At 43.5% G+C, this 27,986-nt stretch overlaps 1 protein-coding gene across 1 annotated transcript in view; it reads right to left on the bottom strand.

Annotated features, from left to right (window-relative positions):
• Positions 1-1,027: 1,027 nt before the first annotated feature.
• LOC149440966 (NACHT, LRR and PYD domains-containing protein 1b allele 3-like) overlaps positions 1,028-27,986 on the bottom strand; it is a 59,329-nt gene continuing 32,370 nt past the window's right edge. Inside the window, exons 3-9 of the mRNA XM_089657927.1 lie at positions 25,107-25,150; positions 23,451-23,671; positions 22,099-22,388; positions 14,790-14,915; positions 10,258-10,399; positions 4,643-4,681; positions 1,028-1,838 (exon numbers count right to left, since the gene is read on the bottom strand). Of these exons, the coding sequence (XP_089514053.1) occupies positions 1,567-1,838; positions 4,643-4,681; positions 10,258-10,399; positions 14,790-14,915; positions 22,099-22,388; positions 23,451-23,671; positions 25,107-25,150 (1,134 nt within the window). The 3' untranslated portion in view covers positions 1,028-1,566. The remainder of the gene's footprint in view (positions 1,839-4,642; positions 4,682-10,257; positions 10,400-14,789; positions 14,916-22,098; positions 22,389-23,450; positions 23,672-25,106; positions 25,151-27,986) is intronic.

The following is a 27,986-nucleotide window of genomic DNA, read 5'->3' as shown; positions in this document are numbered from 1 at the left end:
ACTGGAAGGGGGTGAAAGTGTCCGGACTGGAAGGGGGTGAAAGTGTCCGGACTGGAAGGGGGTGAAAGTGCCCGGACTGGAAGTGGGGGAAAGTGTCCGGACTGGAAGGGGGTGAAAGTGTCCGGACTGGAAGGGGGTGAAAGTGCCCGGACTGGAAGTGGGGGAAAGTGTCCGGACTGGAAGGGGGGGAAAGTGTCCGGACTGGAAGGGGGTGAAAGTGCCTGGACTGGAAAGGGGGGAAAGTGTCCGGACTGGAAGGGGGGGGAAGTGTCCGGACTGGAAGGGGGTGAAAGTGCCCGGACTGGAAGAGGGGGAAAGTGTCCGGACTGGAAGGGGGGGAAAGTGTCCGGACTTGAAGTGGTTAATTGCTCTGTTTGTGTCTGTGTCAGATCTAACTACTGTGTAGCTCTCAACTGCAGAGCACTGGACTGACAGCCCCAGGGAGTGTGGGAAATGTAGTTTCTTCACAGGAAGTATCAGTTCTCACACTACAGACAGATGTCATCCATTAACCTGTACAGTTTGAAGGAAGAAGTGAAAAGCTGTACCTCCTGTGCTGGGCGATGGACTCGGCTATATTTACAGCCACACATAAGATGCTTTAGGAATGCAAGCCTTGCTGCCCTCAATGGACCAGGGGAATCCAAATGAACTACATGCAAAGAAACAGACAAACAGAGGGCACACAGGCCTAGTGCATTACCTTCTATAAAATGAATGTATTAGATGGAACAGTAATATACTTACACAGGCAAAAAAATCAAAGGCCTCGAAACGCGTCAGCCATTCTGAGGTCTACACTCCCCCACCATACACCATCCAGGGAGATTGGACCATGCTGCTATTCATTTGATGTGCCTTTTGATTCTATTGCCTTTGTGAGTATATTACTTTTTCATCTAATAAATCCATTTTATAGCAGGCAATGCACTAGGCCTGTGCGCCGTTTGTTTGTTTCTTTGCATTAACCAGTACAGAGCCATTTTGCATGTTTGTACACAAAACAGAAACCTCTGACATAGGAATGTGAAGAAAGGTAGGAAAGTTTTTAATTCTTTCAAAAGCAGCAAAAGGTGGCACAATGCAAATTATATTTTGTTCGTAAAAACAGATGGTGTAAAATTATATCTTTGGAAACGCAATATAAAATATTTCTCAATTATTCTTCTAAATACAAGTAATAAAGAATTTTAGGAGTATATAAAATTCATATAAAGTCAATAAGAATAAAATAAGTAAAAAAGTAAGAAAATCTACATTTCCTCGCACAATTGGTAGACAAGCGTTCCCTGCACTGGCCCATTTAGTGTCATCGCACCGCAAAGTATTAGTACTCATTATCGGCGGGTACTCAGCTGAAAGTATTGGTACTCTTACTCACCGATTGAAAAACAGGGTATTGGTGCATCCCGACTACAAACATATAAAAAGGTTACAGAAGCAAGCAACATGAAGCCTAGATAACTCAACATTCACAAAAGATTAGAGATTACAGACAGAAACCACAGAGATTATACCATTTCTTCCCCAAAGATGGCCGTTCTCATATAATGCTACATCATGTGTTTATCTTTTAGCCTCCAGATCCTTGATGACCCCAGCATTGTGTTTCTTGAGGACCTCATAGAAGGAATCCTTTTCTTTCTTTCCCAAGCGACTCACATAATCGTAGATCGTTCTCATCTTCTCCTGTGGGGTTGACCTGCTGTTTACGTTATCGCATTCTTCACTTGCTAAGATTTTTTTACTAAGCAGGTCGTCTATGACTGAGTCAGTAGAAACTATTCTTTGTATGAGGGCCGCTCTGTGCTTCATCACAAAATGTTCACCAGATTCACCTGTGTGAATAAAAAGATATTTTTTTTATAAATTGTTTTTTTGTTTTTTTTAAATGGCGTGTAGGTATCTGAGACATTTGCTGAATTTTCACCTAATTGTTGGGATGTGAAATCTCTTAGTTTGGGTCATTTTTGCATTGATTATTCTTAAAGAAGAAGGTAGCCATAGTTGCTTTTTCCGTTGCTGGACCTTTATCTCATTGCACGGCTAACAGACAGGGTTTAATTAAAAAGAAGGACCTTTGTATAGGAAGCTTAAGAGCCACATTTTTTTAATGAGTGAGCTGCAGGCAGGTCCAGTCTGCTTTCTCCGCTGCAGGTGGAACTCAACACTGCAACAGGAGAGGAGGTCCAGAAGAACTTGGTTTCTCTATGGTTTCCTGGGTCATTGGGAGTCATTGCCTTTCATGCTGGCACCCCATGAGACTTTTGCGGCCATCTTGGGTCAGGCAGTGTCTATTTAAAACCCTGTCTTCGAGGTTTGGTGAGCATTTTTGCTTGTAGCCTGAGAAGGAACGGGCTATCCATCTGGCAGGAAATGAGCATACTGTCAGGGAAGTGCAGGGATATGCCATCCTATGTAGAAGCCTCCCCACTTGGGTATGGACCAGCCAGGCCGCATTCCACCCTCGAGACAGACACTGTCTGCACACCTGAGGCCTGCTTTTACTGACACACTGCTGTTGCATGCTGTGAGTGTTCCTGGTTGGGTTGCCTTCCTGCCAGGTCTGTTGTGTATTACCGAACGTTCATTACAAAATATATTTCCATTTCTCTTCACTGGAAGTGTTTTCTGCCACCACACCATGATGCACCTACCCACAGAGTTTTCAAAGTAGTAACTTGATTTGGTAATATGGGCAAAAGCCTTGTTTATTCATTTTAAGGGTGAGTTTTAATGAATGGTCAACTTTAAGAAGTGATATATACAAACATATCATTAGAGACTGCAGGAACTTATATATACAGTGGGGATAGAAAGTATGGGCACCCCAGCTATAAAATTGTATTAATGTGCATAAAGAAGCCAAGAAAAGATGGAAAAATCTCCAAAAGGCATCAAATTACAGATTAGACATTCTTATAATATGTCAACAAAAGTTAGATTTTATTTCCATCATTTACACTTTCAAAATAACAGAAAACAAAAAAATGGCGTCTGCAAAAGTTTGGGCACCCTGCAGAATTTATAGCATGCACTGCCCCCTTTGCCAAGCTGAGACCTGCCAGTGTCATGGATTGTTCTCAATCATCGCCTGGGAAGACCAGGTGATGTCAATCTCAAAGGTTTTAAATGCCCAGAGTCATCTGACCTTGCCCCAACAATCAGCACCATGGGTTCTTCTAAGCAGTTGTCTAGAAAACTGAAACTGAAAATAGTTGACGCTCACAAAGCTGGAGAAGGCTATAAGAAGATAGCAAAGCATTTTCAGATGTCAATATCCTCTGAATGTAATTAGGAAATGGCAGTCATCAGGAACAGTGGAAGTTAAAGCAAGATCTGGAAGACCAAGAAAAATATCAGACAGAACAGCTCGCAGGATTGTGAGAAAAACAATTCAAAACCCACGTTTGACTGCACGATCCCTCCAGAAAGATCTGGCAGACACTGGAGTTGTGGTACACTATTCCACTATAAAGAGATACTTGTACAAATATGGTCTTCATGGAAGAGTCATCAGAAGAAAACCTCTTCTACGTCCTCACCACAAAAATCATCATTTGAACTTTGCAAATGAACATATAGACAATCCTGATGCATTTTGGAAACAAGTTCTGTGGACCGATGAGGTTAAAATTGAACTTTTTGGCCGGAATGAGCAAAGGTACGTTTGGAGAAGAAGGGGCACAGAATTTAATGAAAAGAACCTCTGTCCAACTGTTAAGCATGGGGTTGGATCAATCATGCTTTGGGGTTGTGTTGCAGCCAGTGGCACAGGAAATATCTCACGAGTAGAAGGAAAAATGGATTCAATAAAATTTCAGCAAATTTTGGATGGTAACTTGATGCCATCTGTGAAAAAGCTGAAGTTAAAGAGAGGATGGCTTCTACAAATGGATAATGATCCAAACACACCTCGAAATCCACGGGGGATTACATCAAGAGGCGTAAACTGAAGGTTTTGCCATGGCCTTCACAATCTCCTGACCTCAACATAATTGAAAATCTATGGATAGACCTTAGAAGAGCAGTGCGTGACAGACAGCCCAGAAATCTCAAGGAACTGGAAGACTTTTGTAAGGAAGAATGGACAAAGATACCTCAAACAAGAATTGAAAGACTCTTGGCTGGCTACAAAAAGCGTTTACAAGCTGTGATACTTGCCAAAGGGGGCAGTACAAGATATTAACTCTGCAGGGTGCCCAAACTTTTGCAGACGCCATTTTTTTGTTTTCTGTTATTTTGAAAGTGTAAATGATGGAAATAAAATCTAACTTTTGTTGACATATTATAAGAATGTCTAATCTGTAATTTGATGCCTTTTGGAGATTTTTCCATCTTTCCTTGGCTTCTTTATGCACATTAATACAAATTTTTAGCTGGGGTGCCCAAACTTTCGATCCCCACTGTACAGTCTGGAGGAAAGAAGGAAAAGGGGGGACATGGCTGAAAAGTGAGACAATCAACAGTAAGTGAAAACACGTTTGGTATAAACATAGGTCTTTTATCAGAAAAAGGTAAATAAAAAAACCATTAAGACAGACACGATGGACCATTTGTTTTTTTTCTGCCATCTTTCTTATATGTTCTAATGTTTATTATTTTCAGCCCAATTGCTGTGACAATGGAAGTTTCAACATACCGATCTGTTTCACCATCTCTGACTGGTCTTCCAAATCAGCTGAAAATATAAGGTTACATTATTATCAGGCAGTTTTTATAGCTTCCTATCAATTATTTCATGCACACATGTACAGGAACAATGGAATCATTCCTAATAAAAAGTACAGCGCCTTGAAAAGTCTTCCTCTCCCTTGAAATTTTCCACACTTTGTCATGTTACAACCAAAAACGTCAATGTATTTTATTGGGATTCCATGTGATAGACCAACACAAAGTGGCACATAATTGTGAAGTGGAAGAAAAATGAGAAATAGTTTCAAAATGTTTACAAATAAATATCTGAAAAGTGTCGTGCATTTGTATTCAGACCCCTTTACTTTGATACCCCTAACTAAAATCTAGTGGAACCAATTGCCTTCAGATGTCACCTAATTAGTAAATAGAGTCCCCCTGTGTGTCATGTGATCTCAGTATAAAGCCCGCTGTTCTGTGAAGTCATCAGAGGTGGTTTGTTAGAGAACATTAGTGAACAAATAGCATCATGAAGGCCAAGGAACACACCAGACAGGTCAGGGATAAAGCTGTGGAGAAGTTTAAAACAGGGTTAGGTTATAAAAACATATCCCAAGCTTTGACCATCTAGCAGAGCACTGTTCAATCTATCATCCGAAAATGGAAAGAGTATGGCACAACTGCAACCCTACCAAGACATGGCCGTCCACCTAAACTGACAGACTGGGCAAGGAGAGCATTCATCAGAGAATTAGCCAAGAGGCCCATTAGAACTCTGGAGGAGCTGCAGAGATCACAGCTCAGGGGGGAGAATCTGTCCACAGGACAACTATTAGTCGTGCACTCCACAAATCTGTCCTTTATGGAAGAGTATCAAGAAGAAAGTCATTGCTGGAAGAAAGCCATAAGAAGTCCTGTTTGCAGTTTTTGAGAAGCCATGTGGGGGACACAGCAAACATGTGGAAGAAGGGGCTCTGGTCAGATGAGACCACAATTGAACTTTTTGGCCTAAAAGCAAAATGTTATGTGTGGTAGAAAACTAACACTGCACATCACCCTGAACACACCATCCCCACTGTGAAACATGATGGTGGCAGTATCATGTGGTGGGGATGCTTTTCTTCAGCAGGGACAGGGAAACTGGTCAGAGTTGATGGGAAGATGGATGGAGCCAAATACAGGGCAATCTTAGAAGAAAACCTGTTAGAGTCTGCATACCACATACCTGGTGCTGGAGGCCAATGGAGAGAGGGCGTCCCTTCCAGACTGCCCTGGAGATGGGACAGGAGTCAGGCCAAAAGTAGCATGGGTCGCCTGCAGGAGTGCCTGTAAAGATGATCTGACTGACAATACTTGTCAGAGGTACACTCAGGAGCACAGCTGATTCTCTGGAATGGTGTCTGCAGATAGGTGAGAGATAGGGTCTTCAGAGTAGCAGAGGAAAGCAGAGTAGTCAGTTCAGAGCCAGGGTCAGATGCCATGTGGGGATTAGAGCAGACATAGTCAGATGGATAGCTGGGGTCATACACAGGACAACAAGTGAGAATATCCATTAGTCAAGCCAAGGTCAGATCAGGAGTCAGGCAGAGAAGACATGTCCAGGAACAAGCCAAGTCAGTAACAGCAGATCACAATAGCAAGGGAACATGGGACAAAGGTACTGGGGAGTCAGAGATCAACCAGCAATTTGAGAGAGTGATGGGCTTCCTTATAAAGGCCGTCTAGCACCAAACTGGGCTAATGTGTGTGTAACTGTGCACCAGTGCGCATGTGTGTTCCTGCTTGCATCCGTGCACCAATGCGCATAGATGTTCACCAGTGTGCACTTCTGCTGCCATGCAAAGTACTGGCAGGAATACCAGGTCTCCGAGTACCTCTGCTGTGGACAGAGCCCTGACACTACAAAAGACTTGAGACCGGGGTGGAGGTTCACCTTACAGCAGGACAACGCCCCGAAACATCCAGCCAGAGCTACAATGGAATGGTTTAGATCAAGGCATATTCATGTGTTAGAATGGCCCAGTCACAGTCCAGACTGAAATCCAATGGAGAATCTGTGGCCAGACCTGAAAATTGCTGTTCCCAGACGCTCTCCATCCAATCTGACAGAGCTTGAGGGATTCTGCAAAGAAGAATGGGCAGAAATGTTCCTCTCTAGATGTGCAAAGAGACATCCCCAAAAAGACTTGCAGCTGGAATTGCAGCCAAAGGGGGTCCTACAAAGTATTGACTCCGGGGGGCTGAATACAAATGCCGCCACACTTTTCACAGATTTATTTCTTAAAAATTTTGAAAACCATTTCTCATTTTCCTTCCACTTCACAATTATGTGCCACTTTGTGTCGGTCCATCATATAAATGTGAACTGCAGCGCTATTGATTGTCCAACACTACAGGTAACATTCTGAGTGAACAGGGAACACTTATCTGAGTGTCAATGGGTGGACCTAGTCTAACATCTGATATCATATTTGTGTTTTTATGAAGTGGGAGTAGAAGGAAGGCAAATATATTCAAACCATTTACTGCTTTGAACATCCTTATTGTTTGGAGTTCATGTGGGTTAGTTAGCCATAAGTCTCTGTGACTTGTGCCATACTAGCAAAGCACCTTACAAAGGCAGATGAAGAGAATTGCAACTTGAGTATCTCTATTGGTACACTTCAGGAAACAATATACAGTTGCAAGAAAAAGTATGTGAACCCCTTGGGATTACGTGGAGTTTTGCATGAATTGGGCATAAAATGTGCTCTGAACGTCATCTAAGTCACAACAATAGAAGAACACAGTCTGCTGAACATAATACTACACAAACATTAGATGTTGCCATGGTTTATTGCACATAACATGTAAACATTCACAGTGCAGGGAGGAAAAAGTATGTGAGGCCCTGGCTTAATGACTTCTCTCAGAGCTAATTGGAGCCAGGAGTGAGCCAACCTTGACTCCAATCAGTGTGATGATATTGGATGTGTTGCTGACAGCTGTCCTGCCCTTAAAAAACACACACCTGTTTTGGGTTTACTGGTTTCAAGAAGCACTGTCTGATGTGAACCATGCCACGCAGAAAAGAGCTCTCAGAAGACCTACCATCAAGAATTGTTGACTTGCATGAAGCTGGAAAGGGTTACAAAAGTATCTCCAAAAGCCTTGATGTTCATGTGTCCACGGTAAGACAGACTGTCTACAAATGGAGAAAGTTTAGCACTGTTGCTACTCTCCCTAGGCGTGGTCGTCCTGTAAAAATGACTGCAAGAGCACAGCGCAGAATGCTGCATGAGGTAAAGAAGAATCCCAGAGTGTCAGCTAAAGACCTACAGAAATCTCTGGCACATGCTAACAAAATTACTCCAGATCGTTGTGCAGGTCTGATCTGCAACTAAAGGAAACGTTTGGTTGAGGTTATTGCTGCCAAAGGAGGGTCAACCAGTTATTAAGTCCAAAGGTTCACATACTTTTTCCTCCATGCACTGTGAATGTTTACATGTTATGTGCAATTAAACCATGGCAACATCTAATGTTTGTGTAGTATTATGTTCAGCAGACTGTGTTCTTCTATTGTTGTGACTTAGATGATGTTCAGAGCACATTTTATGCCCAATTCATGCAAAACTCCACGTAATCCCAAGGGGTTCACATACTTTTTCTTGCAACTGTAGCAGAATAGTCCTCTCTGTCCTGTAAAGAGTTATTCTATTGGCCAGAGTCCATCATTATCTTCCCCTAGAGAAGACCTAGTCAGGTTGGGTTCTGTGGGAACCGTACAGCCTGATGCTGAGTTGACTTTTTGGCTGAGACAAGGAAAGAATACAAGTAAATCAAAGCACACACAGCCATTACGGGGGAGATAAAACTGTCCCTTACAACACTATAAAGTGTATGTCAAGCTAAAATCCTATTATTTTGGTTTTGGTTGGAGCGGCTAAGGTTTGGAACCTCTCCCTGGTTATTACTGCTTTACAGGACTCTGTTAGAAGGCCAGCTTGCCCTTATTTCCTGTCTGTTGAAACCATTATAAACAGGAAAGGAACTTAGGGAAAGTCTGTAATATTTTTGCGGTTTACTTCCTGTCTGGTAAAACATTGTCATCAGGATGGGAAGTGAGTGGAAACCTCTCTATATAGGATTTCCCCATTTCTCTTACTTGAACGAAATCTCAAAATCTTTTGGTTTCCCATCGCTTTCTGTCATGAGTCAATAGTAATCAGGATAGATAGAGAGGGTGAATGTCCCCACTAGAGACACAGACAGCAATAAAAACTTAACAAAGGGTTTAATCCTTCCATTATCCGAAACAAAAAAAATGTCATTATAGACACTTTGGGGTTGATTTACTAATACTGGAGAGTGCAAAATCTGGTGCAACTGTACTTGGTAGCCAATCAGCTTCTAAGTTATGGGCAGCACAGTAGCTAAATGGTTAGCATGTCTTTGGAGTGCGGGAGGTAACCGGAGTAGGGGCGGACTGATCATTTGGAAACTCGGGCACTGCCCGAGGGCCCAGGGTCAGTAGGGGGCCCCATGAGATGCCCCTGGTACCTTTTTCATAGGCTTTTTTGAGTTTGGGCAAGGACACAGGAGCCCCATGATCCCCTATTTCCTGGGGGCCCCATGAGTTGTCAGTCCGCCCCTGAACTGGAGTACCCAGAGGAATCCCACGCAGGCAAAGGGAAAACATGCAAACTCCATGCAGGTGGTGCCATGGTTGGGATTCAAACCAATGACCTTAGTACTGCCAGGCGTAAGGGCTAACCATTTAGCCACTGTGCTGCCTGTGACGGGAGTGACTTTTGGGGGTGGGGGGACCTCTGTATCATCTCCCCAAATCATTATGTTTAACCCACCCTGTGCCTGTTTAAGGGTACAGGGTGTACATGTGAATGTCCCAGTATTGTGCATTTGTGTGTTGTCCTTTGTCTAGACCACATGGCTGTCCATTGTCTGTTTGCCATGTGCTACCCCCCATTGTGCTGTGTCTTCCTGTCCAGCCAACTATTATGGGATGTACTGTTTGTGTATTGGTGTGGGGGTTGGTCAATGTCCTTTGCCATGTGTTTCATCCCATTGTTCTGTGTCTTGATGGGATGGGGAGGGGTGATGATGTATTTCCTGTTCTTGGTTGTTTCCCCGCCCTCTGTATATATCCTGTTGTTTGTGTAAAATAAAGTAGAGTTGGCTTCCTGTTTAAGAAGAGCTGGGTGCTGTCTATTTCCTGAGGGATTTCAAGGGTGTGGTCCATGGATGGTGTTCGGACAGGGGAAGCTGCGGAATATACCCAAGTGTGGTCGGGTACCGGTTCCGTTACACTGCCCATCTTTCTTTCTCCTAAAGGGGCCTTATGTTAGCACCTGGCTACGCATACAAACTCAGGTAGTGCTGTGGTTGGAATTCAATCAGCCCACCTACTGCTGCTAGGCGGAAGTGCTAACCACTTAGCCAATGTGCTGCCCATATTATTTCACACATATTGCCAACTTATAGGTATTGTTGGTTACGTTTGCATGAATGTTGAGAAATTTGCAAAGTGATTATTTTTATAAATAAACCTCTTTAGGAGAAAATTAAAATTTCCCAGCACAAGAAGATGGGAAGACAAACTCTAGTCAGTTACTATAATAATACCTCTTGTCAGTGCTCCTGTCCAGATGGACTTCTGACCCTCAGCTGGAGCCAACTTCAGAGAAATCGATGTTGCACTTCCTCCTATATTGATTTCCGCAAAGGGGAGATCTTCTATAGCATTGTTCAGTTTAAACTTCAAAGACTAAAAAATATATAAAATGTTTAGTTTGTTATGGGGTCATCAACATTCTTATTCTTATTAATATTATTACATTCACAATACAAACATGGATGACTGGGCATTTCTTAAAGGTGACAATGGCATCTGCTTGAGCTAGCACCATTTAGGGGTGACAGAAATTTATGTACAAGTTATATTTTAAAAGAAAAGTGTGGGAATACAGAATAAGTAATTATAACTAGATGGCTGCAGCACCGATCCCAGCTTCAGCTGTCCCCTGCCGGCTCTAACCTGAGAATTGAGCGATCAAACACTGCTGATCGCTCAGTTCTCCCACTCTGCTCTGAACAGAGAGCTTTGACTGTCAGTCCTTGGTTCTCTGCTCTGCCCTTCCCCTATGGAGGGGGTGGGAGGAGCTGAGCCAGCTGCCGGTCCAGGCATCTGGGTGGATGCAAACTGTAAAGTCAGGATTTTTGTCAAGCCTGGACAGGCTGAGTGACGGGTTTTAGCCCGCTGTTGGCTGGAAAAGGGGAACAGGAGTGCAGAACGAAGTGCACTCCTGTGATCCAGAGGCGGAGTACTGTACAGCCAAAAGAGCTTTAACAATACTGCTCCTTTTTTGCTACTGCGCATTTTTTTGCTACTCAGTCTGTGTTACGTTAACTGGCAATTGCGCGGTTGTGCAACGCTGTACCCAAATGAAATTAATATAATTATTTTCACACAAATAGAGCTTTATTTTGGTGGTTGTTGATCACCACTGGGTTTTTCAGCCTGGATTCACACTGATGAGGTGCGTCATTTGCAGCGGTTTCTGTGCGAATTCCACAACGCATAACAATCGGACCCCTGCAGGTGTCTATGTTAACAACACCCTGAAATTGGTCCACAAAATGCGGTGTGATGTGCAGAATCAGATAGCATGGGTGTGAATACCCATGCAATTCAATCCTAGTGCGGACCAAAAAACAGGTCCTGCACCTTTTTGGTGCGAATGCAGCTGCGATTTGAGCCGTACAAAATATATGGCTCAAGTTGCACCGCACAGAACTCACATATGATTTGAACAGGAATGAGGTGCAGTTCCTGTATGAATCACAGGTTGTATGCCGCACCGAGTGAACCCACATTAATTTTTTATTATATACACAAAAACAGACCAAAAATTTTCTAATTTCTGTTATAAAACATATTCAATAAAATCAAATGTCTTCACAAATCTATGTCAAAATGTATTCTACTACATGTCTTTGGTAAAAAAAAACATCCCAATAAGTGTACGTTAATTGGTTTGTGTGAAAGTTATAGCATCTACAAACCATGGTATACCTACAGTACTGGAATGTATGCAGGTTTTACTTTCTCACTATCTGTCACATTTCTTGAGGTGCTAAAATACCAGGATAGTACAAACACCCCCCAAATGACCTCTTTTTGGAAAGGATATACCCTAAGGTATTTGCTGAGAGGCATGTTGAGTCCATGATGTACTAAGTTTTTACCACTTTTTTTTTTTATATTTCTCACACACAACATGGGTATACATGGAATTACATCCCAAAACACATTTTGCTTCTTCGGCTGAGTATAAGGATACCACAAGGGTGAGACTTTTTGGAAGCCTAGCCACATGTGGGGGCCCAAAACCAATGAGCACCTTCAGGCTTTTAAAGGGCATAACATCTTCATTTGATTTACTGACTATATATTAGCTTCATAGGCCCTAAAATGCCAGGATAGTACAAACACCCCCCAAATGAAGCCTTGTGGAAAGTAGACACCCCAAGATATTTGTTAAAAGGCATGGTGAGTATTTTGCAGATCTCATTTGTTGCTACAGGTTTTTGGAAAATGAAGAAAGAAAACAAAAATGTGTTTTTTAATTTAATTTTATTTTTCAAAACCTTGTGACAAAAAATTAGATCTGCAAAATACTCACCATGTCTCTTATCAGGCATGGACGTATGTATTCTGTGAGCAGCACCCTTCAGTGCTGCGCTGATTGGTGTTCCTGCAAAAAACAACTTTTTTTTTTACTTCTCAAAATGTGTCTCAGAATGTGATAGACAATTTCCTGACTACCTAACATCTTTAGAGACCCTATTTGTGCAAAATTGTGTAAACTGCTGTACTGTACTATGCTGTGTTTGTGGACGGGGTCTAACTGTAGGTGAAAAATGAAACATTAAAGTGGTTGTAAAGGCTAAAGGCTTTTTTACCGTCATGCATTCTATGCATGAAGGTCAAAAACCTTCTGTGTGCAGCATCCCCCCCATCCTCTCATAATACTCACCTAAGCCCCCTCTCGATCCAGCGATGTGCACTAGAGTCTCGGCTATCCTGGGACTCCCTCTTGTCATTTTCAGAGACAGAAGAGGGAGCCATTGACTCCTGCTGTTGTAAATCACAGCAAGTGAAGCACTGAGAAGAGAGAGGGGGGGGGGCACCACAGCTCCATGTGTAAATGGACACATGGAGCAGTAGGTGCCCCCATAGCAAGTGAACCGGGGGTGATAGATCCTACCCACAGAGAAGGGGGAGGAAAAGAAAAACTAGCTAGCCAATTCATGACTAATTACTACCACGTTTTGCTAGAATGTAGAGAAAAAAAACAAGATATATATATATATATATATATATCCACATACTTTCACATGTGTAAATAAAAGTCTGTTTATCTTACGTTTCCCAATCTAGAACAAATAGAAATATAACAACTCAACTATTCTATTAACCTCCCTAGCGGTCTGATTATGTCAGTATTTCTGTGCTCAAAGCGGTACATTATTTTCAATGGAAATATGTTTTTTTTTATTGTAGGCCTGTAATTCTTAGGAATAACTCCCTGAAATCTGTCTGAACAACCTGAAACACAAAATCATAAATTATAATATAATAAATAATCATAAAAATAATAATATAATAATAATACATTTAATTCAATAACATAATCAAACCAAAAACACTGAAAGGTGAAATAGAGCGCCAAGTTCGCACATCGCTGAGCAAAGTCGCAGAATCGTTTTCAGTGTCTGATGAGGAATTTCCCCCACGAATCATTATCACTCAATTCTGCAAGTGGTTCTGATTTACTATCGCTGTTCTCTAGCCGGTCTAAAACCGATTTTGACCTAAAGGGACGCTTTTTGGACGCCATGGACGTTTCTCAGTTTCCAGGCAGAAAGAACAGTAATAATGCAGGCAGGGCACCGGACAAAGCACTCGGGACAAAATGTATGTGAAATGGTTTGATACAGGAATGGAATACTATCAGATTTTAGTGTACTGAGTGAATGTCACTTTTTTACATTTTTGAAATTCCTGCCGGTTCTGTCCACCGTACGTCCCGACGCTCGCTGGGAACGGAATCCGGAAGACAGATGCCGGCATCAGCCGGAGGACATTACAGGGGACACTGCAAGGGGACATCCCGGGAGTGCAGGACAAGGTAAGTGCTGGAGGGATCGCTGGAGAAGCGCTGCAGGGTACACCCGAGTGTAGCTCGGGGTTACTGCTTGTGGTACTGAAAGTTAACCCCGAGCTACACTTGGGAATACCTCCAGGGGGGTTAGGATCCGACACATTCATACATATGTTAGTAATGTTAATAATCAGATATTAGATATTAGGTCATGGAAGTCTTCTAACACAAAAGGGCCTTCAGAAAAGGAGAGAACCGCACACAGTCACTGAGGCCCTGAGTTAGGTCGGTACTCACAATGCCACGGGATGACTGGTTGCTTCCTTCAGATATTCACTGGGCACTCTTCAGTGAGGGAGAAAACACAATGCCACAGGACAGCAGGAAACATCCTTCTAACCTCCATCAGGCACTCTTCAGTAAGTTCTCTAGACCAGAATCCCGGTTGAAACCCTTCAAATAGGCCCTCTAAATGAGGTCCCAAATAGTTATGCTACAGTTGGGACCTCATGGAGAATAATGCAGCATTCAAGCAAAGTGCCCTTAGGGGCAGAGCCCCTTCAGGTTAGGGGCTCCTCCTGCAGGACTGGACCTACTCAATTTCTGCTCCGGGCCTCAAACTATTTAGGGGTTTTCCAGCCACCTACTTGGTACACCTCCCCATAATTATTCACACTGCCCTTCTGCCTTTCCTCCCACTGTGATTCCAGAACCCCCTAGAATGCAGGGGATAGAATCAGACCAGCAGCCTGTGAAAAACTGAGCAGGATAAAGCAATCAACAACTGCTCCACTGGACACAGAGGAGCCAGACTAAATGTACCTAGCATCCTATTCCCTAACTTGGAGAGTGCTACATACTATTTACTTTTTTGTGATTGAAGAGGGGCACTCCTTCATATAGTGGGATGGTACCTAGAGACCCTCCTATTTTTAAAGGGCTTCCAGATTCCGATTAGTAAAGCACACTAAAAATACTGCCAAGTATTACCTCTGGTATAACACTGGCGTTCGGTCCTTCAGCATTCACTTTGTACGTTTCCCCAGAGATTAATATGGTGTTGGAAGGTTTATCAATCTTATTAAATCCAGTTTTTTCCTTCTGATCATCAAGTCTCTGTATGTAATGGAAACAAAGAATTATTTTAAATGAATAAAAATGTCCCCTGAATAATCCACAATGTAAAACAGCAGTCATGTACAAGGCGTGTGCTTCTCACTTAATTAGCAATATAACCCACAGGAAGAAAAATATATATAAAATATACTGTATATATATATACTGTATATATATATATATATATATATATATACTGCATGTTGAAATGAGTTTTTATTACAAAAAATAAAACATATTTTTAAAAATACATTTCAAATACACTGTATGTGTTTAAAAATACAAATCTACATTTGGGCTAGATGAATAGCGTGCATCAAAATTAACTGATGAAAATGGAGCTGGATGGGTCTATGTGTACAACAGATAATGTGGAAGGCAGAATGTGGCCGCTCCCACGTGGAAGAAAAATATATGTGAAATATATTTTAAAAATGTTTTTCCCAAATATATTGACATATATTTGAAATACTACAATTTTGGTCATATTCAATATATTTAAAAAATATATATATACTGTGTATATATATATATATATACACTGCATGTTGAAATGAGTTTTTATTACAAAAAAATAAAACATATTTTTAAAAATACATTTCAAATACACTGTATGTCTTTAAAAATACAAATCTACATTTTTGGAATGAATTTACAAATATATGTAAGAATATATGTTAAAATGACTTTTTTATATGTTAAAAATCTGAAGAATATATTTAAAAAATATATATTTCAAATATATTTTTCAGATTTTTTTTCAACATATAAAAAAATAATTCAACATGCAGTGTACATATATATATATATATATATATATATATATTCTATATATTCTATATATATATATATTCTATATATATATATATATATATATATATATATATTCTATATATATATTATATATTCTCTCTCTCTCTCTCTCTCTATATATATATATATATATAGAATATGGCCAAAATTGCAAAATTTTAGTATTTCAAATATATGGCACTATATTTGGGGAGAATATTTTTTAAATATATTTCATATATATTTTTATTCCATATGGGAAGCTAGATCAGCACAGTGGCTAAATGGTTAGCACTTCCCCTGGCAGTACCGGGGTCGTTGGTTCAAATCCCAACCACAGCACCACCTGTCTGGAGTTTGCATGTTCTCCCTGTGCCAGTGTGGGTTTTCTCCATTCCAAAGACATGCTGGGAGGTTAACTGGCTCCTGTCTAAATTGTCCCTAGTATGTGTATGTATGAATGTGAGTTAGGAACATTAGATTGTACGCTCCTTGGGGGCGGGGACTGATGTGAATGTACAATATATATGTAAAGCGCTGCATAAATTGACAGCTCTATATAAGTACCTGAAATAAATAGTAAAGCTAAATTCAACAAGTACAATTATTTTCATCATGGAGAACCAAGGAGGGCTAAAAAAAAACACTAAAACAAGGCTGAAAAAAGTTGATGTATTTGAGTCCTATTAGTGAATCTTTTTATTTCAGTGGTAAGAAAAAATTATGTGAACCCCCAGGGAATTAACTCCTTTTCTGCAGGTATTTGCTATAAAATGTGATCCGATCCTCGTCTCAGTCACAACACTAGACACAAACAATGTTCTTGAGCTGATAACACACAATTCTAGTTTTTCGTGTCTTTATTGAACGCATCCATTAAACATTCATAGTGCTGGAGGAAAACATAAGTCAACCCATAGACAACGAAAGCTACTTGGAGTCAGTAGTCATCGCACCTGAAGTCCAAATAATGGAATGAGTTTGAAGGTGTAGTTCAGAGCTACTTTGACTGATAAAAGACGATTAAACAGTTTGCGATTGCTGTTTATAAGAGCCATCGACTGATGTGAACCATGCTTCACAAAATGGAGCTCTCTGAAGATGTTTCAATCACGAGTAATTAATATGCATAAGGCTGGAATCTCAAAATGTTTAGGCCTTCATCGGTCTACAGCAGTGGTCTCCAAACTGTGGCCCGCGGGGTGGATGCGGCCCTCTGCTGGCTTTTATCTTCAGGCTCTGTTTCTTCCACTGATGCGAGGCACTATTCCTCCCAACCATTAGGCACCATTCTTCCAACTGACACCAACGATGAGGCCCTATTCTTCCCACTGACACCAATGATGGGGCACTATTTCTCCCACTGACACCAATGATGGGGCACTATTCCTCCCACTGACACCAATGATGGGGCCCTATACCTCTCATTGACACCAATGATGGGGCCCTATTGCTCCCATTGACACCACTGATGGGATACTATTCCTCCCACTGACACCAATGATGGGGTCCTATTACTCCCACTGACACCAATGATGGGGTCCTATTACTCCCACTGACACCAATGATATTCCTTCCACTGACACCAATGATGGGACCCTATTCTTCCCACTGATACCAACTATGGTGCACTATTCATCTAACTGACACCAACAATGAGGCCCTATTCTTCCCACTGACACCAATTATGGGGCCCTATTCGTCCCATTGACACCACTGATGGGGCACTATTCCTCCCTCTGACACCATTGATGGGGCTCTATTCCTCTCATTGACACCACTGATGGGACACTATTCCTCCCACTGAAACCAATGATGGGGCACTATTCCTCCCACTGACACCAATGATAGGGCGCTATTCCTCCCACTGACAACACTGATGGGGCACTATTTTTCTCATTCACACCACTGATGGGCCACTATTCCTCCCACTGACACCAATAATGGGGCCCTATTCCTCCCATTGACACCACTGATGGGCTACTATTCCTCCCACTGACACCAACGAGGGGACCCTATTCCTCCCACTGATACCAATGATGGGGCACTATTCCTTCCACTGATACCAATGATGGGACACTATTCCTCCCACTGACACCAATGATGGGGCGCTATTCCTCCCACTGACACCAATGATGGAGCACTATTCTTCCCACTGATACCAACTATGGGGCACTATTCCTCCCACTGACACCAATGATTGCGCACTATTCCTCCTACTGACCACAAGCACTATGTAATTTTTTTTAATCCCACTAATTGTGTACTCCCACTGGCCATAGTCCGGCCCTCCTAGAGTCTAAAGGACAGTAAACTGGCCCTTTCTATAGAAAGTTTGGAGACCCCTGGTCTACAGTGAGACAAATGGCCTATAAATTGAGACAGCTTAGTAATGTGGTTACTCTTCCTAGAAGTGGGGCTCAACCAAGATGACTCTCAAGGCGCAATGCAGAATCCTCAACGAGGTAAAGAAGAACAAAGTAATAGCTAAAGGCTTGAAGGCATCACTGAACCTAGCAAATACCCCTGTTCATAAGTCTACCATGTTAGGTCTATTACACACTATGAGAAAATCGAACGAACAACGGTCCAACTTTACTATTCTGAGCCCCCTATAAGGCTACTTTCATATTGATGTGCTGCAGCTTACCTCCACCACGGGTGCAGCACAGTGCATCTGCAACTTTCCTGGGTTAGCTGCGCTTTACCATTGACTTCTATTATATTGTTCAGGTGTGGTGCACTTTCAGAAAGTGTGCCAAACCCGCAGACTACAATAGAAGTCTATGGCTCAGCGCAGCAAACCCGGGAAAGCTGCAGGTACACTGCACCCGCAGTGTGGGTAAACCGCAGCACACCAATGTGAAAGCAGCCCTATACTGATATGCCCAGTGTATTGCTTCACACTCACCTGAAGATCTCTCCTTTCCTGCTGCTGGCACCACTCTGAAGACCGTTAGCTGGGATAAGAGGTGGAGTGCAGTTGGTATCACTCGGCATGGGACAGGAGCCGGCATTACAGAGGAGGCATCGGCTTATGCGACTCTACAGTCCAACTTTACAAGTAGTCCCTCTGCATTGCACTCTGTTCTATGCTCTGGGATGGCGGTTCAGCGAGCCCAGACCACAATCCACCAGTCACCTGGCTGCGATTTACTGGTTGCTAACCCCCCCCCCCCCGCTATATATAGACAGTCGGGCGGACTGACAACTCATGGGGCCCCCCGGGCAATAGGGGATCATGGGGCTCCTGTGTCCTTGCCCAAACTCAAAAAAGCCTATGAAAAAGGTACCAGGTGCATCTCATGGGGCCCCCTACTGACCCCGGCCCTCGGGCAGTGCCCGAGTTTCCAAATGGTCAGTCCACCCCTGTAGACAGTATATATTTTTTGAGAGGTAGAGACCTGTCTCCTGATATTTTATTTTTGTTTATGAGTTCAGATATCCTTTATATGCTGAAATTATAACAATTAACATCTATCTTGATATTATCGAGCAGCAAGGGGGTGTAAATGACAGACCTGCGTGAAAAGAGTTATACGTGTTTTTCAGCCTATAGTTAATATATATGTATGTAACACCCTCCTAGTTATGCTAGGGGCCGTTAGAGATCTCAAATTGGCTAGTTAGGAGCTGCTAGTCCAGCTGGGGTCAAATTTGGGACAGGGCTGAGAAGCTCTTCAGACAAGCCTCTCTGTGATTTCCCCTGATCTGAGGATCTCTGGGAGAACCTTGGGGACAGTGGGAAGATCTGAGGAGTAGCTGACTGCACCCCTTTAGGGACTCTGGCCAATCTCCAACAGGCAGTTAGAAGGGGCTGGACTCCATTAAAATGGTGAAGGAGCTTGCTCAGTCAGGAGGAAGAGTTTGTGGTAAAGATGCAGAGAGATGCAGAGAGCGAGGTGCTGTGAGGCTGTGAGGGGGTCTGCCTGGATGGGACCTGCCTGCAGGCCTGGAGTCTGGAAGGTGGAAGCTCAGACCTCACAGGACTCTATTGAGGGAACCACCTGTGGAGCAGGAGAAAGTCGCCCAGCTCACATGCCTGGTTGCTGCACTTGTCCACATGCCTTACAGGAGAGCACTCTAAGTGAGTACACCTCAGCGGCGGACTGACAACTCATGGGGCCCCCGGGCAATAGTGGATCATGGGGCCCCTGTGTCCTTGCCCAAACTCAAAAAAGCCTATGAAAAAGGTATCAGGAGCATCTCATGTCGCCCCCTACTGACCCTGGGCCCTCGGGCAGTGCCCGAGTTTCCAAATGGTCAGTCCACCCCTGGTACACCTACAACCCCTGGGTGGATTGGAAAACCAGATTTGCCCCATGCTCTAGACCAGTGATTCCCAACCTTTTTTTCAGTGAAGACACCCTTTAAAGTTCTGGACAGTCTTGAGGCACCCCATTCTAAAATGTAAAAAAAAACTATTCTAAAAGTTCTATATAACGCAGCAACATTCATACATGTAGGACATCCAACGTTAGAGGGGATTTATGCTTCCAAAGCAAATATACTTTTGCACACTGGGACTGACTAGTATTGCATTGTTTCTCCTCTCCCTCAGTTTTATGAGCATTTTGGTTTAGAAGTGTTTTTTAAAGATAACCTCAGGAGACCTTCTCAAATGTCCAGAATGCACTGAAAAACAGTAAAAAATTAACTATTTCAGACATAGACATAGAGAGAGCAGAAGCAGAGAGAGCAGTATGTGTTGAGATTAGCTGTCTTTTTTTGTGGTGTTTGGATGTTCTGGCTCATTTCTGTGCAGAAATTATTGCAGCCGTGTCTAACATTTTCTTTCATGTGAAACCTCAAAGTTCGGTGTACCGGGTCCATTTGAGCAACGGGAAAACGCTTTACATGCATTTTTCATGATGAAAAAAGGCTCTGGATAGCATCTGGAAATGGAAGAGTTAAAAAAAAATTCCAAACGCTTATAAACGCGTTTAGCCGCATTTACAAGCGTTTGGCATTTGAAATGCTGATAAAATCTACTCCTGAACGCACGTTTTCTGTACCGACTGTAAACTCAAGTGCCTGTAAACGACTGTAAATGATGATGTGTACACGGACACAGAGGAGGACATTAGGGAGAGTTCAGGGGCTGCTGAAAAAAAACGCAGAAAAGATCCTAAACGTGAGTTTATTAGCCGCAGTGTACATGAGCCCTAACACTTACTCTTAAAACACTTGTTTTGAAAGCCCAACTGGCTTTTGGCTGGCCCAAAAAATAAAACATTGTTGATCCCCACCCTCCCCCTGCATATGCAGGGTATAATACTCATTTTTTTGCTTTGGTCTTCCCTCCCACCCTCAATACCATCCTGCATTGTGCATCATGATGTCAATCAGATGGGCAGGGACCTGTAAGGTAAAATACACATGGACATGGACCCCACCCCCGATTGATGGACATGGACCCCACCCCGATTGATGGACATGGACCCCACCCCGATTGATGGACATGGACCCCACCCCCGATTGACTTCTCCATCACATCCAACAATGCCACCATCAAACCCGCCCCGCAGGCCAGAGTACTTGGTGTCATTCTGGACTCCAACCTATCCTTCCAGCCCCAAGTCCAATCTTTAACAAACTCATGCAGACTCCACCTCCGCAACATCGCCAAAATCCGCACGTTCCTAATACCAGAAACCACTAAACAGCTCATCCACTCCCTCATCATATCACGACTCGACTACTGCAACTCCCTCCTCACTGGCCTGCCTCGCCGCTGGCTATCCCCGCTTCAGTCCATCCTGAATACGGCTGCCAGACTCATTCACCTTTCCAACAGCTCCGTTTCCGCCACCCCCTCTGCCAATCCCTCCACTGGCTTCCGATTGCCCAACGGATCAAATTCAAAATCCTAACACTGACGTACAAAGCCGTCCACCATACTGCCCCGAACTACATCACCAACCTAATATCCAAGTACCGCCCAGCACGCACACTCCGCTCCTCACAAGACCTCCTTCTCTCTAGTTCCCTGGTCTCCTCCTCCCATGCCCACCTCCAGGACTTCTCCAGGGTGTCACCCATCCTCTGGAACTCCCTGCCCCAACCCCTCAGATTATCACCTACTCTCCTCTCCTTTAGGCGCACCCTGAAAACCCACCTCTTCAGGGAAGCTTACCCTACCCCCTGCTAACTTGACCGACCTCCTCCACTCTTCCTACCACTCCATCCCCCACAGCTATCTCCTCCTGTGCCACCACCCCCCCCCCTCCTAGATTGTAAGCTCCAAAGAGCAGGGCCCTCGATCCCCTCATGTTTTGCATTGTATTGGTATTGTTCTGTCACATGTTCTGTCTCCCTTTGTAATGTACAGCGCTGAGCGAACTATTGGCGCTTTATAAATACTGTATAATAATAATAATGGACATATTACCTGCAGATCAGGATTCCTGCACGGCACCAGATACAAATGAGTGCGGTATTCTTTGATTTCTTCATTGTGTGGACTCATTATACGGAAGTATAAAAGAACCTTCCCATTAATTGGTATGGATCTCCTCTTCAGTGTCAAAAAGGAAGTGGAACGAATCATAGCTCCGGCACGGGAGAAAGTGGGATCCTCCAACACAATGTAGGATGCATTAACGCTGGTTGGGGTTTTAAAATGTACTTTTTCTTTCTTAAAGTGGCCGTATTTAATGCTGGATTTGTCCCTACCGAGACCTGTAAATGTAAAAAGAGCATTACATAAGTATAGGTAATACACCCCCTCCAGGGGGGGTATTGAGGTGCGCCAAGTACAAACGTTCATATCACTTAGATGTCCCTTTGAAATGTTTATTGGTTAAGAGCATTGGATACAGCCGATGCATTTCGGGGGGAAAGGCCTATCTGGTCTTCACGGCTTGTGCAGTGGATGTTATTAGAATCATGATGAGACCAACGTTGGGGCTTAATAAAGACGGTCAACACTTAATGACACTATAAACTGCAGGCAAATGGACAGTTACAGTCTCTCTGATGGACAGCTCTATGGGGATGTGATGGTCAAGTATCCTCAAACCTTGGCCATGAAGTGTATTTAAAATGCTGTAAAAAGAACAATGGTGCTGTACAAATGTCAATACTCCAAAGATAAGTTAGGGTAACAGGCTGGACAATCCCAACTCTTTCTGTCCTGTTTGTAATCCAAAACATTTCCCTTAGCAGTGCCAATGGAGAATTACCTGACCTGCCTGTCCTGTACTCAAGGCCACTAACAGGAGGTACATGTAGCCTTCTCATACTGAACCCTGGCCCCCCTACTGACTCAGTGGTGCCTAGACAGCCTCAGTTCAGCATCATATAGGGTCTGAACCAGGGGAGGACTGAGCATTTGGAAACTCAGGCACTGCCCAAGGGCCCGGAGTCAGTAGGGGGCCCCATGAGATGCCCCCGGTACCTTTTTCATAGGCTTTTTTGAGTTTGGGCAAGGACACAGGGGCCCCATGATCCCCTATTGCCCGGGGGCCCCATGAGTTATCAGTCCGCCCTTGGTCTGAACCAATCACTGCTAACCAGTGGCGTCCCGAGGCAGTCCGCACCGATGACACCGGACCCGCGCCAGAAAAACTTACCTTTTCTTGGAGCGGGTCCGGTGTCACCACATATAGGTTGCATGCCAACAATCCTGCGATTTTTGTAAGTACGTTTTATGTCTTTTTTATACATTTTAATAAACCTTGGATAATGCGCTAGGTGTTTGCAGCACCTGTGTGCTTTTTCCATTCACAGCCTGTGACCTACCTTCTAAATACAAATAATGTGGCAGGTGCACACTGGACACCACACCTGGCTCAACAGTGATGTTGAACAGAGGACCCACGAGTTCATAGCCGCTGTCTTTGATTTGTTTTATGTAGTCTTTGCCATATTCCAGCTCATAATCAATTGTGACCGGCGATTTCACCTGGAATTTAATCCCCGTCTCCGAGCAGCAGAAAAGCTGGCCAGGTTTGAGTTCAAGCCTAAATAATAAAACAAATATAGATCCCTCTTAAGCAAATTACTGGAAGTGTAAAGTGTGTGAGAATATATTTTCTTTTTTCTGTTTAGCGCTAAAACTATATTTTTATATATATACTATATACAGATATATATATATATATATTGCCAAAAGTATTGGCCCCGCCCTCCAAATCATGTGATTCAGGTGCTCCAATCCCCTCCATGGACACAGGTGTATACAATCCAGCCCCTAGGCATGCAGACTGCTTCTACAAACATTGGTGAAAGAATGGGTCGCTCTCAGGAGCTCAGTGACTCCAAGCGTGGTCCCGTGATAGGTGGTCACCTGGGCAATAAGTCCATCCGTGACATTTCCTGGCTACTAAATATTCCACGCTCAACTGTTAGTGGGATTATAACAAAGTGGAAGCAACTGGGAACAACAGCCACTCAGCCACCAAGTGGTAGGCCACGTCACATGACAGAGCGGGGTCAGCGCATGCTGAAGCACACAGTGCGCAGAAGTCACCAACTGCCTGCAGAGTCAATAGCTAAAGACCTCCAATCTTGGTGTGGCCTTCAGATGAGCCCAACAACAGTGCATAGAGAGCTTCATGGAATGGGTTTCCATGGCCGAGCAGCTGCATCCAAGCCTTACATCACCAAGTGCAATGCAAAGCGTCGGATGCCGTGGTGTAAAGCACGCCGCCACTGGAATCTAGAGCATGGAGACGTGTTCTCTGGAGTGACCAATCACACTTCTCTGTCTGGCGATTCGATGGACATGTCTGGGTTTGATGGTTGCCAGGAGAACGGTACTTGCCTGACTGCATTGTGCCAAGTGGAAAGTTTGGTGGAGGGGGGATTATGGTGTGGGGTTGTTTTTCAGGGGTTGGACTTGGCCCCCTAGTTCCAGTGAAGGGAACTCTTAAGGCGTCAGCACACTAAGACATTTTGGACAATTTTATGCTCCCAACTTTGTGGGAAGAGTTTGGGGATGGCCCCTTCCTGTTCCAACATGACTGCCCCCCAGTGCACAAAGCAAGGTCCATAAAGACATGGAGGAGCCAGTTTGGGGTGGAGGAACTTGACTGGCCTGCACAGAGTCCTGACCTCAACCCCATAGAACACCTTTGGGATGAATTAGAGCGGAGACTGCGAGCCAGGCCTCCTCCCCCGACATCAGTGCCTGACCTGACAAATGTGCTTCTGGAAGAATGGTCCAACCTTCCCATAGACACCCTCCTAAACCTTGTGGACGGCCTTCCCAGAAGAGTTGAAGCTGTTATAGCTGCAAAGGGCGGGGCCAACCCAATATTGAACCCTACGGACTAAGGGGGCATTAAAGTTCATGTGCGTGGAAAGGCTGGCGGCCCAATACTTTTGGCAATATAGTGAATATATATATTATCCACAAATCTACCATGCTAGTAGTATGTATGCTTCTTATCTTACCTGTAGGCCTTCCCATGAACACTTGGAGACATGATGTTGCCGTCCTACAGTAATATAAAAATGAATATGAAATATTGTATATTTAATCAGTTTTACAAAGGTTAAGCTTGAGGTTATATTTAGAGATGAGCGAATCGAACCAGGCGAACCGGAATTCGATACGAATTTCAGGAAAAATCGATTTTTTCCCGATCAGCCGGCAAAAGTGTCCCTGCAGAGAGCTCCGCTATTTCTGACATTTCTCTGACAGTTCCTTCACATGTACAGCGGTTGAAACATTGTATCTATTAGTTTCCATTTAGGATACAGATGTTTCAACCGCTGTACATGTGAAGGAGCTGTCAGAGAACTGTCAGAAATAGAGGAACTCTGCACATACACTTTTTGCCGGTTTGGAATTCTTATTTTCATCCTACTTCTTCTTCTTCTTCTTCTTCTTCATCCTCATCCTCAGAAGAAGAAGAAGAGGATGAGGATGAGGATGAAGAAGAAGAAGAAGAAGTAGGATGAAAATAAGAATAATTCCAAGCCGGCAAAAAGTGTATCTGCAGAGCTCCTCTATTCTGCAGATACACTTAGAGGAGCTCTGCAGATACACTTTTTGCCGGCTTGGAATTAATCTTATTTTCATCCTACTTCTACTTCTTCTTCTTCTTCTTCATCCTCATCCTCATCCTCAGAAGAAGAAGAAGAGGATGAGGATGAGGATGAAGAAGAAGAAGAAGAAGTAGGATGAAAATAAGAATAATTCCAAGCCGGCAAAAAGTGTATCTGCAGAGCTCCTCTAAGTGTATCTGCAGAATGTCATTTATGGAAACAAATAGATACAATGTTTCAACCGCTGTATGGAGTGAATGTCCCAGAACTGTCAGAAATAGTCTATTTCTGACAGTTCTATGACATTCCCTCCATACAGCGGTTGAAACCACTGTATGGAGTGAATGTCCCAGAACTGTCAGAAATAGACAGAAACTGTCACAGAACTGTCCTTCTTCTCATCCTTCTCCTTCTTCTCATCCTTCTTCTCATCCTTCTTCTCATCCTTCTCCTTCTCCTTCTTCTCATCCTTCTCCTTCTTCTCATCCTTCTCCTTCTCCTTCTTCTCATCCTTCTCCTTCTCCTTCTTCTCATCCTTCTCCTTCTTCTCATCCTTCTCCTTCTCCATCTTCTCATCCTTCTCCTTCTCCATCTTCTCATCCTTCTCCTTCTGCTTCTCCTTCTCCTTCTTCTCATCCTTCTCCTTCTTCTCATCCTTCTCCTTCTTCTCATCCTTCTCCTTCTTCTCATCCTTCTCCTTCTTCTCATCCTTCTCCTGCTCCTTCTTCTCATCCTTCTCCTTCTTCTCATCCTTCTTCTCATCCTTCTCCTTCTTCTCATCCTTCTTCTCATCCTTCTCCTTCTTCTCATCCTTCTTCTCATCCTTCTCCTTCTTCTCATCCTTCTTCTCATCCTTCTCCTTCTCCTTCTTCTCATCCTTCTCCTTCTTCTCATCCTTCTTCTCATCCTTCTCCTTCTTCTCATCCTTCTTCTCATCCTTCTCCTTCTTCTCATCCTTCTTCTCATCCTTCTTCTCATCCTTCTCCTTCTTCTCATCCTTCTCCTTCTTCTCATCCTTCTCCTTCTTCTCATCCTTCTCCTTCTTCTCATCCTTCTCCTTCTCCTTCTTCTCATCCTTCTCCTTCTCCTTCTTCTCATCCTTCTCCTTCTCCTTCTTCTCATCCTTCTCCTTCTTCTCATCCTTCTTCTCATCCTTCTCCTTCTTCTCATCCTTCTTCTCATCCTTCTCCTTCTTCTCATCCTTCTCCTTCTTCTCATCCTTCTCCTTCTCCTTCTTCTCATCCTTCTCCTTCTTCTCATCCTTCTCCTTCTTCTCATCCTTCTCCTTCTTCTCATCCTTCTCCATCTTCTCATCCTTCTCCTTCTCCTTCTTCTCATCCTTCTCCTTCTCCTTCTTCTCATCCTTCTCCTTCTCCTTCTTCTCATCCTTCTCCTTCTTCTCATCCTTCTCCTTCTCCTTCTTCTCATCCTTCTCCTTCTCCTTCTCCTTCTCCTTCCTCATCTCCAAGGGCATTTAAATTAAAGGTACAGTGTTCTGCACTAATTTAAAGGCTCTCTGAAGCCTAGAAACCCTTTTTATAAGTTATCTTCGTAGCGAATAAATTCGCATCGAATCGAATTTCTTCCTGAAATTCGCCGAATCAGCCGAATCGAATTTTTGAATACTTCGCTCATCTCTAGTTATATTATCTGTAGAGATGAGTCTTGGGTTCAGACTGAAGTTAAACATGGTATGAATTTCTCTTGTTTGGTCAACAGCTGAACAAAATGGGATGTTCACCTTCCCGCCCTCTAAACGCGGAACCTCAGATGCCTCACGAAGTAACACATTTAGCAGCAGCACCAATACAGATGCTAAATGTGGAATCTTCCTTCCGGCTGATTGTTAGGGAGCTGGTGGCCACCGGTAAACTAGTAACAAATGAGCCATCCCCTTAGTGGATCAGCACACAAATGCAACAAATATGGTACATTTGCACAAATACCTCAAAGGGAAAGGTTGCGCCTAACCTGTCTTCATAATTTTGGGGAAAAAGTTGCTTAACCCAAGGGTTACCCCCTAGCAAGGTATCCTCCCCATAATAATGACGTGTGTAGAAATAGGGATTGGCTTAGGGACAGATGCAATGTAGTTAGGACCACATAACAAAATTCTTAGGATATGCACGCCTTGCTGCCCTCAAAAGACCGGGGGAGTCCAAATATACTGAATATAGAAAAACAAACAGAGGGCGCACCGGCCTAGTGCATTACCTTTAAAATATGTTTATTAATCACTTCCAGTCCGGACACTTTCCCCCCCTTCCAGTCCAGACACTCCCC

This window comes from Staurois parvus, unplaced genomic scaffold, assembly GCF_062004578.1.
Source record: "Staurois parvus isolate SC_StPar_1 unplaced genomic scaffold, SC_StPar_1.0 ptg001042l, whole genome shotgun sequence".
Taxonomy (NCBI): Eukaryota; Metazoa; Chordata; class Amphibia; order Anura; family Ranidae; genus Staurois; species Staurois parvus.
Note: the sequence above shows the minus strand (reverse complement) of the source record. Positions and strands in the feature narration are given on the sequence as shown.